Raw genomic sequence first — 15142 nt, forward strand, 5'->3', positions numbered from 1 at the left:
GTCTTTGGACTAATTAATACAATCTACGAAAAATCTTTGTACCAAATATTTTTTATAAATTTGATTGGAGTAATCCATAAGTGCACTATACTAGGTAGCGTAAAAAATTGTGACAGTAAATCGTGTTATCACAATAAAAGCCCTGCATATGTTGTAAACTTAATACTAATTTAATGCATTAATGCGTAATACTCTTGGCGAAAAGCAAGGAGGCGCTATAAATTTATATCATCCTCAGACTCGCTTTCGCTTGAATACTTATTTAGAGCCTTAGTAATCTCTTCCTCGATCTCTATAGCACTCTGTTGTTTATCATCCACGGCCAACTTGTTATATGCTATCTTTATATTAGAGTCGTAATTATTACCCCAACAGTAGCCCATTCGTTTGAGTGAACAAACTACCAAGATATAGAAACAGATGCAACTAACTAAAATTAATAATATAGTGAGTATCAGATTGACTTTGGAGTGCCAATTAGCTTTATCTATTTGCGGTAAAACTGTATTAGGATAGCAGTAAAGTTTCGGCTCAACGTCTGTCATGTTGAAAAGCTGTGCATCATCTAAGCAAGAAGAGCACTGGCTGTTGTGGGGTCCTGTACAAGTTGCACACGTGTAATGGCATGGGAGACAAATTAAAGGAGATTTGGAGTAATTCGATGTTGGTTCCATATCGAGAGCCTCAGTGGCAGTAGGTTTGAGAACACCCTGTCGTTTTATCACGGCCGATGAGTCACCGGACTCCAAGTAAGTGAGGTTACGTCTTCTTGAGCTGCGTTCCGTTAAAATTTCGCTGGCATAAGTCCCGACCGGACAACGTCGATAGCATCGACCGTCGTATAAGTGCATACCCTTCGCGCATTCTAGTGAGAAAGAGACAAAGATATTGTGAATATATTGTCAAAAAAGGACCGACCAACACCACCCAGCACCGTACCAGCGTCCATGCAGCGCTTCTTGCCAGCGGACCAAATGATGCAGAAGATCCATTCGCACGAAGCTCGAAGTTCGAGAAGATTATGAAAATAGGGTATAGGGGATAGTAAGTAGAATCTCGTCACTGATCTCAAATAATTTTGTCGACCAATTTCGATATAATTACATAAAACAAACAGACGTTAACTTTGGTGCTCGATGCATGCACATAAGACACATTCAAAATTAAATGAAATCAGGAGAAATAATTTATTCATTAAGGTTAAACAAAACTTAAAAGAAGTTAGTAATAAATTAGAACAGTTAAACACTTTTTAGGAGACATGTTAAATCTTGGAGCGAGTGTTAATAAATTGTTATTGGCACATATAAAGCAAAGCGATACATGCAGTTCACAGAACTTAACAAACAAAAAAAGCCTAAAGAACTATGCTTATGCCTATTATTTAACGTCAGTTTGATTTATCACAGTTTATGATATAACGGTAAAGAAAACTGCCGCCTCGTACAATTGTAAACAATAATGATCAGAGACAAGACTCGTCATTACAATATCAAATAAAAATCTATTAAAATTTTGTAATAAAAGATTATTTATTATTACGTTTCATTCACATCGGATTCCATATATACAAATTATTCAGCATTTACATTTATTTATAAATACAGTTATCGGTTTCCTACTTAATGCCGATCTATGAATTTTACATGTATACACCAAAACTGTTATAAAAATGAGCTTTTTATCGATTTCGAACATCGATATTATAGTTTACGACAGCTGTTTTTACTTCTTATCGATCGAAAATGAATCTTAAATTTAATACGACTAAAGTTTAATTTAGGAAGTAACTTTACATAATTATTTCTAGCTAACAGTCGATGAGAAATCTTGATTGTTTCAGTCGTTTTAAAATTTACACGTATGTGAGCAATTTGTACAAGTCTCCAAATTCATTATACGAATATAACTACTTATTTACAAACGTTATATGATCTATATTATATGGATTGGCAATCACTTCTATGATCACAACCACAATACGCTATTCGATTTTAATCTAATTATTATGTTGTATTCACAAGGGACTACGTACTGTTTTATATTTAAGGCATTATCTTTGCGACAGCTATATTATTATTAAAAATGTGCTCGTAGATCTAAATAAAAAAAAGACGGCACGTGAAACGAATAAAACAACTTTCATTGTATTTTGCAGCTTGAATTTCGAAAGAAAAATTTAATTTAACAAAAGAATTTTTAACTTGGTAGGAATTCATGTACTAAAGTCAATACAGTAAGGCTGATTTCACGGTAACAAAGTATAGTAGATATATAGATATTTAGATATTTTACAAAGCAAAGCCATATAATTATGTATTTATTTATGACGAGATTTTTATTTGTTTTTAAATGTCATAAATATAAAGAAGCCTGCAAACTGTATAAATAAATTATTTATGCTTATTGATCGATATAAAATTGGAAATCAACGATTTGTTGGTTTTCTTTAATTTTTAGCTAGACATTTATATTCATTCCATTTTAACAGAATACGTTAATCTAATAACTTTACATTGTTCTCGTATTTCGTCGCTAGTGTGAAATAAAGCCAGACCGTAATTTAATCTAAAGCATTCTGTCGTAGCGACGCTATTTGATTTCCGTATTTCTCATGACTCCAACCAATATAAAAATTTATTTGTAACGGTCAGCGATTTCCTACAATTTGCATATACATTATAATGTATTTCTCTAGTCATTTTTAAACGGATAAAAACATTCACGAATTTTGTCGATAATCGCCACAGTTTTACGTAACATACATTTATTGTATACAAATGTGTGTTGTATACAAATGTGTGTTGTATACAAAGGATTTGGGTTCAATTATATTTTAAGCAGGAGCATTTTTTTATTTATTTAAAAGATTGGTTAATATACAAAAATTTTACCAAGTTTTTTGATGCATAAAGATATTAAGAAATAATTATAAAATTATTTTAAAAATCATTTTATCTTTTAAATACTTTATACCTAACTAAGATAACAACTAACGACTTGTGCAAATAAGAGTCCTAAACAAGATATATGTACCGAAGTCCCACTAAGTACCGAGGTTTACTTTAAATCGTTCAATCTTGAAGTCCGCACGATTTCAAAGCTTTAGACCTGTCACAGAGATAATACCACTATAAATACACTTAAAGATGTTAGAAGGCGTTATTTATTGTTTTCCAAACTTATTGTACAGGATATGTTCGTTTTCAACACAGGTTATGGCGAATTTTTCACATTTACCCACTACATGGTTTACATTATGCAAATTTTTATATTTTATAGGAAAAATATCGCCAGAACACTCCATTTAACAAAATTCAATTATAAGCTAAACAATTATAATATATCTAACTCTTTTGAATAAATAAAATTATTATTATATGAAACACGAGAAATTAAATGCATAACATTTGGTATCGTGTTAAAATAAGTGTGTAAACCAAATATGAGCATATTTGGTTTATGACAACAAATAAATATTTATTGCTATTAACAGAGTAACAATTGTAAAATATACTTCTATTGCATCATTGGATGTTGAAAAGTGTTCCAATTAAAGGATACTACTTCAATATTACTTTTATTATTACATTATAAAATTAACCAAAGGCCGCCAATTACGACTCTATTAAACTAAATATTGATAAAACAATTTAAAAACTATTATTTTATTTTTAAAAGCTGTATGTCGGAGACATTTTAAAAACTTTGTTAAATAAATTTCACACTAATCTGATGAAATTGTTTTGTAAAATAATATATTTATATATTTTTAATACGTGAAAACCTGTGTAGATTAAAAAAAGTATTAGGAAAACATAAACTTTAAAAACATTATTATATTTTATCAACTCCTCGTTAACTACGTGGTGTATTAAAGCGTCTATGTCTTTGTCAAACATAATGCGTACTCAATAATCATTGCGTTTAAACACCAAACGCTTTGCACGTCTCTGTTTGATAACGTTGTACCGAAGTTTAACGCAGCGTAAATTCGCAACGCGAAAACGCTTTGACGTCAGTAAATAGACATTATGTTTAACCAAGACATTATTTTATGAAGAAATCGTACCTGATAGTTTGATTCGACAAACCAAAGCAACTTGCAACGTTAGTTTTAAGTACCACCAGCATTTTCTAGCTACATTTTTATACCCCTATAGAAATTTTAAAACTCTAATTGTCCACTTTAATTTGAAATCATTTCTCAAATTCTCAATGCAATTACCCGAGCAAAATGGACGTCTTCGATTTTGAATACATAATATTAATTTATGTAATTGCACTTGTTTTCTAGCTCTTTAATTTTGCCGAATTATAGGTTGATATTAAAAATACCTAAGATTTTATTGGACATCACATTATTGTTACAATATCAAGTTTTACATCGCAGCCATTTATAAAAGTATTGTTAAAGGATATTATTAGTTTGTAATAGTATTGAACACGGTCGAAGTTTGATTACCTCTAGTTTATATTTTAAACCGCTGCGATATAAAAACAGGTACCATTATTTTACGTATTCAATATTTTAGTTAACATACTAGATACATAAACCATATTAGAATTAGACTATTATGCGGCAAACTGTTGCAAATAAACTATACCTATGCTTTAACTAATGTATACAAGTACTCGATTAAGTACGATGGAAATATAGGTTGCATTATGGCAGTATAACGAAGTAAGAACAATTAATAAAATTATTTCATTATAAAACTGTGATCGGACATTATTAAATATTTAAAAAAAAACTTAAATAATATTATTATTGTATTACACACGTAAACTGAATCTGAGTTACTTACATAAGTTTAATGTCAAACATTAAAATAGTTTTACAAATGTAATTAAACCACAAATATAGGTACTACTACGCTCATTAAGTATGAAACTAACACCACTAACCGTCGCTACTATAATGTTATATGTCTTATATAATAATATATAACAACAATTTTGATAGCTGATCGTATCAGTTTTTAAAAGATACATTGTTAGTCCGATGATATTAACGGTTTTATTTAAAATTACCAGTTTTCAAAAAGAAAAAAATATATTAGACATTGAACAAATGGGTGTAACATGATAATGTTTTAAGTGTCAATTTGAGATTACACTACTGTGGTTGTAACAGTGATTAAGATTATAGCATACTAAGATTTTTCTTAACTTTTATTTTATTTTTTATTGCACTAAGTAATTTTACAATACTTTTAGTGCTTTTTCAGATTCTGCTTTCGTGTGTTTAGACTTATTATATATAAATAATAAACTTGTACCTTTGTACTTATTCTTATGAATTCAACTAAAATCACGAGCCTCAAGTACTAGGTCACCAGTACCTCCATAGAGCTTTCTGCTGAATATAAGCAAGGTGCTCGCGGCGGCCTATCAGACGTCCCGTCGGGTAGTTTCGAATTAACGATAGCATATAGTGTTGTCTTACTTCTACGTGGGTGTCTGCTCGGCAGTGTGAGCGAGATAGCACGACACGAGAGTAGGAGGAGTAAGAGACACAAACCTAAACAACGGTGCGGCGGTTGCGCTGCGTGCGTCGCGCACCCGCTCGTCGAGTACCCGGGCTCCACTGCTGGACCTTCTTCTCGAATCTAAGACACGGCAAATTAAACCAAATTCAAAACAAAAACTGATGAATATTTAATAATCACAAAAGATCCGTTGTAGTCCCTTAGTTTGTAGTATAATGGAAAGTACCCACTCATACGCCAAAGAGGTAAGACATAAGAATTAAGTGATTATCGCAAAAAAAAATTGCTACAAACATTATTATCCTTACCGATGTTTTTACCAAGACTCGCGTTTCTGCATTATATTATTTTTTACTTTCACAAATTTTATTTATCGTCAGACTACTTCGGACCTTCCGTAATGTTAGTTTCAAGGAAAATATGATTAAAATTACAAAATTTTTCAAGATACTATTCAAATATAACATTGTCAAAAAGTAGTGTTAAAATTATACACATCACTACTAAATTAAATAGAATATTATTATGTGTTACCACATTAATTAATTTTAAGAACTCTGAACATCATACCGCATTCACAAATCTGCAATTTTGTTTCAGCACAATCGAAATATCTAAGTCAAAATGGATTAATATTAACATATGAATCTGACAAACTGAATTAATAACAATCGTAAAAAAAAAAAATAATTTATACAAGACGAACCAGGAAATATAACTCGGATGCATTATTTCTATACAATTTTACGGGGCCGGAAAGATAATTAACTTTTCCATTATAGTTGTCAATTGGCCACACCGTTCAGTGTTAGGTGTCTCATCCATACGATCAGAAAATCACACAGTACTTAACTCGTGATTGGTGACTTCAACGGGCCGTGTGTCTGACATCGGTAAAACATAAATCGTCAATAGTACGACACAATTATCTTTATGGTAAGATTGTTTCAGATTCTGTATATTTTTTATGATTTTTTTTTTTCTTAGAAGATATGGCGATTTCGTTTGTCTTTTTTTTCAAGCTCGTTTTATTCAATAACATTCCAAGTCAATTTAAATCGCTTCTTTAGTTACGTTTATTAGCAAATCAGCACAAGCTTGCCTAAATTTCAATCTTTAGCATGCGAGAACTTAGCAGTTGGAACAATGGTCTACACTATAGAGTCTTGGTCAAGATAAGCTAAAGATATTCTGATAGATTGTATAATAATTTAAATATAATACTAAGATGATAAATGATTATTACTAGAAACGAGGGTATGATTGAGTATCAGTACCTTTGTTGCACAAGAAATTAATTTAGGACAAAATAACAAAGAAGGTTGGTCCTATTTGAAGATTGGATAACTTTGAAAAGAAAAAAGAATATTGCTCACCGCATGCGAATCGTGCCAGACCAGTGCGAGATCATCGTCGATCGTGTTCTGCCTCTCTTCGGGTATTTCAGGCACGTTGGCATTCCATGACGTCACACTCGTCCCCGCTGAGTTGCTCTCCGGCGACGCGTCGTACTCCTGAGCCGGTGTCTCCGTGCCGTAGAATATCAACTCCCACTGCGTCAGCGGCCCCGCTACACAAACAAACGACTAGTTTGTTAATGCTCTAATGAGATCTGTTGTTGATATTCTCGAATTCTCTTTTTGTGTCGCACGCTGTATAAATGTTATAGCGATTTTTAATAAAAAGCGTGTACGTGTACAAATTCTGAAGGTATATCTTTATACTTCCATAATTATAAAGGATGAATGGTGGCTGTATATTTTCAAAGCTTTTTATCAACTGCGTAAAAAAATATAGAACCACCTAAAGTTTTTAATTTTTCTTAAATAACAATGCAGCATATAATTTGAAATAAAACACTCTAAATGCTCTACTGGAGTTAAGACACTTTTTAAAATCGGTCGGTGTGACATCTGCCTACTGTTGGTATTACTATTAAAATATTATATTAAAAAAATTAAGCTTTTCATTACAAGCAGTTATTTTGTTATTGTGGGTTCGAAAATTATTGTGTTATTTTAATAGTAAGCCCAGTATAGAAAAAAATATATATAGAAATACATACAAGAAAACAAAGTAATAATAAAAATGAAACAACTTAAAGTCACTGTCAGATCTGTCATAAATCGCAAGTGAAAAATTTAATTCCAGCGCAACATTTCTATTATATTGCCATTTGCTACAAAATAAAATATAAACAACTCAAACACACGACATGCAAATAGCAGGTCTGGAACAAAGGTAATTGACGTGCAAGCTCAAACTAGGCGGCGACCAAATAAAACACGCGCAAAACGAATCAACGGACAACATGCAAGGTACCGTTGGCTTGCAGCGGAGCCGGATAAATGCGTTGAATTTTCGGGTACTTGTCGAACAGATTGGTCATCTTACGGCCTCGGACGTCAGATAGAGGATCAGCTAGATCTCCTCGCAAATTAAGGCTCAAATCTGGCGTGGTGGATGTCGTAATCCGTGCGGTCGTGCTTTCTATGGGCGAACGCGTCGCTGGCCGACTCTGTTTTTTCTGCGAATTTCTGTTCGGGTTCTTTGAATTTTTATTCTTTTTTCTTTTTACTAAGCCCACCGTGTACTGCGTAGGTACGATATGGACGGCTTTTCCTCTGTTGTTTTTTCGTCCAGCCTGCACTACCACGGGACGAGTAGCGTTGCTTCTATTTCTTATTATTGGACTTCTAAATGGTATAGGATCGTTTTTTGCGGCCGGCGTGCTTGTTCCGTATAAGGTTAATGACCAGTCTTGTAATGTAGCTCGACCTAAGGTATCGAAAGTGTAAATTCTTTAAAGTCCTTTAGGTTTCGACAAATATTAAATGAAAACTTTTACAAACTTCTCTGGAGAGAGCAAACATTTAGTTTTCAGTCGGTTCTGATTTATGGCTCTCTTTCTAGTCTTTGATATTAGTAAAGTTGAGAATCTCTCGTGACCAAAGTAAAACTTTTCTTGTTAAAAACAAATGTTATTGCGATTTATGATAAGTACTTTTACTTTTAATAAAATAATTTTTATCAATTCTATTTTTCATTTAGAATAAGTATAAAAATACAACAGAAGACTTTTGAGATGTTGCCAATTTCACGATTAAACCAAAGTAATTTTTGAAATTTATATTATAAGTTAAATCAAGATTTTTTTTTATTTAATCTGAATAATTTTTTGAATCTAAAGACAAATTGCACATTCTATCACTGACATCAGAAACCGCTCGTAGAGTGCACTCAATGACGGTCGCCACTCTATGTATGAGTATGTAAACTTTCATGAGAAAGTATGGCGAACGTCAAAGGCGTCGTATGCTATCACATGCACTGAATAACGCAATGAATAAAATATCACGTAGAGAGAAATATTGTTCGCTTTAGGAAATTCTTTTGAATGTTTATATGTTTTGAGAACTCCATTGTAAATTTTACGTCACTCACAGAGGTTTACGTAAGTCATAATAAAAATTATACTAACGGTACAGATAGTAACTATGCAGTGCCATGATGATCTCAGTGGCATGTATGATTGTTATTATAATTATTATTACAGTACTAATACAACAATCTCCACTATTTAACATATTAGAACCATATTTGCGTCTTCAAATTCAAGAGGATCGCTTCCAGCATATCTTATAACTACCATAGCTTTAGTATGGCAAGTTACATCACAGTTACTAACTTAGCATTCTATACAATGCAATTCTTTTCCGATTACTGAAAAAGTATGAATATTAGTCAATCTAAATTAAATTGACTGTTGTTCTTTAGTTCATAAGTGTTGTTAGAGAAACAGTAGTCTGTATGTTTAAGTATAAAACATTCAACTTACCCAAATATCGTCCTTCGTTCGAAACCTCAAGCTGCCAGACACCGAGGGGTGACTCCCCCCACATGTGCACCGACATGAACGGCCAGGAGTTGAACCCCGCTCTCGAAGAGTCATGCGGTCTGTCAGAAAATTAACCGACTAATTACATTACCCCCTGAGGAGCGAACGTTAAATGCTACGTTAAAGTACTTCCCTAATTAGCCACATAACTCTGAAATAGTGCCATTTGTTAGTGCACTTTTGGCTGTTTGACTCTGACATTTAAGTTTAAAATTAGTTAGTAGTTAGTTATTAGTTAGTATAATTTTATAAATAAAATGAATAAAATGTCATAAATTTAATTCCAGCCTCTATAATATATTATATTGTATAAAAAATATGTTTATAAAAACCTTTCTGCGTTAGAAGCATGTTTCTATAGGGTTTTTTATATGTGGCAAGTACTATCTATAAAAGTTAATGCGGTTTTATCTGTGTAGAATGTCGAATGTGTTATAAAGTGACATTTTGTAATTATACTACTGATTAAAAAAATATATATTAATTGGTATTATAGGTATCACAATGTTCTTTTATAAATATATTCATCATAGAATACCTTTGCAATAAGAATATTGTTCAATTATTAATTTCGAATTACGAAATCACTAACCTAATTCATATAAAATTTTGCCATCCCCACAAACGCGCCCACACCGCAAGAATATCACAATTACAGCTCAAAAGTAAAATAAATGTCTAATGTACATCCGTTGGAGATCTACATTGATGTTCTTTTTATATTATCGTTACGTGATTGTAACATGTATGTCGATAGCAATAAGAGCTAAAATCGTATAATTTAACATAGTAAAGAACATTGTGCAGAGACCGAATGGAATGAGGTTTTATTGCTACGTATGCTGTTTCAGAGTGATAAAGTGCGCCACTGACTGCCTCGAAGTTCAGCAATTGCGCTGTAAGTTAGTTGAATGGTATTGAGTAAGATGTATCGTTGCGATATCACGCCTCAGTGTTACGCAGTGTCGTAAAATCTTAGCTGTGTAAAATCATAAATGTGTTTTATGTGATCATAGTCATAACAGTTATATCATAAGGGCCTATGTGGAGTGTAATAGTAGATTCTGTTATATTTAGAGATACCATGTGTATATAGTATAACTTTTTTTTTCTACTTCTAATGTTGGTACTACATGATACCTACGCAATAAAAATATGAACAGAATAACACAAATAAACCTTTTTCCTGTTCTATAAAAGGAACGCATTCGTAAGTTCAAAAGGTTACTAAGGCTTACTAGCGTCCTTAGAAAAATATAAATTAAATATATATTTTTTTATTTTCTTAACGTGAGTTTTCCGTTTTTATCTGGTACGATAATTGAGTTAACATCTAATAATAATATGTCAATAAGTTACGAGTGAACGTAAAGACATTCTGTAGTATATTTAGTATCAGCATTGCCCGTGCGAAGCCGGGGCGGATCGCTAGTCAATAATAAATCAATATCAATTTCCCTGAATTCATGATAGATGAACCTGTTATTCGTTACACGTATATTAGACATGTGTAAGCCATGTGCCAGGCTCTCGCCAGTTTTTTGACCCGATAGGTAATATGAAAAGGGTAATTACCTGGGCGCCAGTAACGTGACTCGGGTGCCGGCGGGCGAGGTGAGCGCGATGCGCAGGTCACCGCGTCTCGCCGCTGACAGCGACACGCGTGCCTGCACGTGCTCCAAATAGTTCACACCGGGACATGCACCTACGTCCAGCTAGGGAATACAAGTTTCTATGAGATGCTGTAAAATTTTCTATAATCTTCTTTTTTCCCAAATTTCATTAGGGCTTATCAATTTAGTCAGTAATGTTTCAGATTACATACAATTACATAACTTTACTCTTAGGCAGTTTGCGGCAGACGTTAGCATTTTTAAGACAAAAATGTATATAATATATATTTTTAAGACAAAAATGTATATAATATATATTTTTAAGAAGGAAAAGAAAATCGGTAACACTAGAAAATAATCACAGACCTGGTCTGCACATATGTGATATTTTTAGTGATCAGGTTTGATTACCTTAGTTTGATTACCTTAGTTTTTTTTTTGACCTTAACCAGGTATAATAGTCTAAAGTTTAAAGTAATCAAGTTTTGTTTGATATAGAGTTTGAAATAAACAATTTAAACTAAATTACACTCGTAAACTTTATAGACGATATGCACTGATATGTTTTCCAGATTACAATTCGATTTCACTAGATTCCAGAATGAACAATAATTACCGCGGGTTCAATTATGAGCCACTGATACAATTCCGTTCATATGTGAGCTTGTGAGAATTCTTTTATAGCAATAAATATTATTTTTTAATCTTTATTGCATTAATATTTAATCATATACGATGCAATTTATATAATTTCCAAAAAAAACGAGATATTTTGTAGATGCAGAGAAAATTACATATAATTTTGGGCAGTAGAAATTTGCTTGGCATAGTGTTTTTAGAATGGGTTTCAGGAAGTGTTTACCCATATATGCAATTACAGAGACTTGTAAAAGGCCTGAGAAGAATATAATTGAAAACAAAACCTAACCTATTATACATTTTCACCACGCCAATAACATCAAAAAGATATGCAAAAAATAATAATAGAAAAAATCGAAAAACCTCGCTGAAAATTTCAAGCCTCAATATGCAGACAAAACTACGGCAGTTATTACAAACTCGCTAGTTTCAACCTTTATTGGATTTATATTTGAATAACCCTTTGATAAGAAAACTCATAAGTTTAAGCTTAAACTTATTTTTATGACGTAAAATGAACCCTTCTAAATATTTATATCAAAAATAAATACACGATTACTATTTAAACTTGGAAGACTAACAAAATATTTTGAGAAAAAATAAGTAACGATGACCTAAATAATTTTTTTAAACATAATTACTTCTCATGAAACTTCAATTTTTTAAACAGCGGCATGAAATAGTGGATAAAAAAGTTGTTTAAAATACAAAAACATTAATTTATTTAAAAAAAATGTAATAATTTTACTAACATAGTATGAAAGAAATATTGTTTACTTACCAAAATGAGTCACTGGTTACTTAAATAAAGAATATATTATTATTACCTGCAAAGTAATCGAAGATCTAGGAGGAACTGCCCTTTGTGGTCTCGGAGCTGCTAGTTCACATCGTCGTTGGGCTGGGACTGACTTCCACGTCCTTGCAAGACGAACCATTCCAGCAGCATCCAATAATCCGTAACCAAATGAATGAGACACGTTTCTTCCCACACCATTGACCCTCCATTCTCCTCCAATACTTAAACGTTCTGGTCTTGCAGTTCGAACAACTGCAAAATAATTTTAAATCTAAATAATTACATACACACTTACACTTAATTAACAAAATTATGTCTATTCCTACTTTTTTAATTTCCACTCATTACGACTATGTTTACCAAATAAACTGGAGTGCCAACCCTATAGGAGTTGCTTAAAAAAAGAAAATCTATTGAGATTACATTTTTACACTTACTTTCACTCATAATGAACTTAAAACTGGCATAGGATTATTTAATACATTTCTAGTGTACTGTAAATCAATGTAAATTTAAGTACAATTTCGTGAAAAGATTAATTGAACAAATAAAAGAAACTATAGTATTTTATCATCTATCATTCAGTAAATAAATTCTTTTATATTCCTAACGTTATACTTTTTTTCAAGCCCATTAGTACGCAGTTTACTCTTGTCCACAACGGGTCAATACATTAACATTATTGGCACCATATATCACGGCTTCGGTATTATCAATAATCCCCTGTAATTCCGTTTCTAAATTACTTCGATACAATGGAAAATTTTGCGAGAATAAATAAAACACGAGAACTTCAGTGTTTATTTACTAAAACAAAACTTTCGATGATGGTGCTTTATATCTCAGATAAATTAATTCAATGTTATATGCAATAGGTTGATTACTACTAATAAGTGATAAAATAAAATAATAGTATAAATATAGTTAAGTTATAAAATAAACTTGTTTGTATTATTATGAAGGGATCATTAAAATATACTTGTTTAAATAATAAAAAGAAAATATATTTTTCCCTATTAAAATAAATGAGACACGACGAAGCATTTGATAGTGTCAATTTATTAAAACAAACCCTGGACGTTTTCGTCTTTTAGATTTGCGATTAATGGGTCTCATATTTTATTCAATAGTTTGAAAACTGAAAATATTCGTGCCTATTTAATTTACTTTGCAAAGTATATGAATAATAATGAACGCTATATTTAACTATTCCTAGCAAAATTTGTAAAAAAATAATTGTTAATTTGTACTACGTAGCTATGTACAGTAAATAGTAAAAACTATGAGCGTAAATTAGTAACATGAAAGATAAATTCACAATAAAAAAATAACAAGCCCTTCCCATTCAATAATTTCAATTTTTAATTTAAAAAATATATTAACCATTTTTAATATTATTTATGTACTCAAAGCTGACGTTAATAGATTCATACAATTACGGCCGCGAATAAGCCAGAAAGGAGTAAAATTCCTAATAAAGTAAAAAGTCTATGAATATCGCCTATATTAATAATTTTCTTTGAATTAAATACTCAGAAAATTCATAAAATTATCGTTTGATTGTATTTTATAGCTCTCAAAAATTATTTTACTGAATATACTGTTAACAGTAACTTATAATTAGGACGACTATAATTTGGTCTTCCGAGACAGATAACTATTGAAGTTACTAATTCACAAATTTATGTAAATTAGTTACGTAATTAATATAGGAGTATATTTTACAACTCAACATCATTCAAATAACTAATTATTATAATCATACAATTACCTCAACAAGGAATTTGTACATATCTTTCTTATATATAAAATTCTCGTGTCGCGGTGTTTGTAGTTAAATTCCTCCGAAACGGCTTGATCGATTCTCATGAAATTTTGTGTGCATATCGGGTAGGTCTGAGAATCGAACAACATCTATTTTTCATACCCCTAAGTTAAAAGGGGGATTAAGGAGGTTTATAACATATATGGCGAAACAACGTTTGCGGGGTCAGCTAGTATAAATATATGATAGCAGAAACTTCCAAACTCCTTGTAAATTTTATATGTGTTCATGATCGTATGAGATCATGTATTGATGTAGTTTGTATAAGATATGAAAAATCGATAAATTCACAAAAAAATATGGCGGTACAAAGTTAAAAACTTACCGATATGCTGCATATCTCTCCAAGTAAGGTCTCTGTTCGCTTGTAACGCGAGTGCACATATACCGGCCGCTAGAGGTGCAGATGCAGACGTCCCCGTGTGACCCGTTGTACACGAGTGATGGAGATCAGTGGTTACAACCTAATTAAACAAACAATAGCGGAATTAATAACTAAATATTGATTTAAAATAATATTATTGAAGAAAAACTTAACCTTATACGAGTACATGTTTTACAATAAAAAAAATTGAAGTAAAAAAATAGTTCCGACTAAAATACTTTACTATAAGGACACGTCACTACCACAAAAGCTGCTTCTACGAAAAGAAAGTTGGATCATCCCCTATGTTGCTTTATGTGGTTAGAGACCAAACTATTTTATGGATGGGCGTAGACTTTGATGGCGTCCATGTATCTACGCGTTCTTGTACAGGTCTCATAGCGATGATGCTGAACTCAATTGTCTCTTCGGCCACGTCAAGAAAACTGCAGAATATGTATTTCATCAGTACCCCTGCGCGGAGGATCCTAGGTAATTTTAACGCCCACCAC

The 15142-nt window shown here is 31.9% G+C and overlaps 1 protein-coding gene across 1 annotated transcript in view; it reads right to left on the bottom strand.

Annotated features, from left to right (window-relative positions):
* Positions 1-215: 215 nt before the first annotated feature.
* The window catches only part of LOC123658880 (furin-like protease 1), a 70055-nt gene continuing 55128 nt past the window's right edge, over positions 216-15142 (bottom strand). Inside the window, exons 8-15 of the mRNA XM_045594170.1 lie at positions 14592-14730; positions 12470-12693; positions 10966-11105; positions 9331-9449; positions 7815-8270; positions 6869-7062; positions 5525-5612; positions 216-865 (exon numbers count right to left, since the gene is read on the bottom strand). Coding sequence (XP_045450126.1) covers positions 216-865; positions 5525-5612; positions 6869-7062; positions 7815-8270; positions 9331-9449; positions 10966-11105; positions 12470-12693; positions 14592-14730 — 2010 coding nt within the window. The remainder of the gene's footprint in view (positions 866-5524; positions 5613-6868; positions 7063-7814; positions 8271-9330; positions 9450-10965; positions 11106-12469; positions 12694-14591; positions 14731-15142) is intronic.

This window comes from Melitaea cinxia, chromosome 13 (assembly GCF_905220565.1).
Source record: "Melitaea cinxia chromosome 13, ilMelCinx1.1, whole genome shotgun sequence".
In the NCBI taxonomy this organism is placed as follows: domain Eukaryota; kingdom Metazoa; phylum Arthropoda; class Insecta; order Lepidoptera; family Nymphalidae; genus Melitaea; species Melitaea cinxia.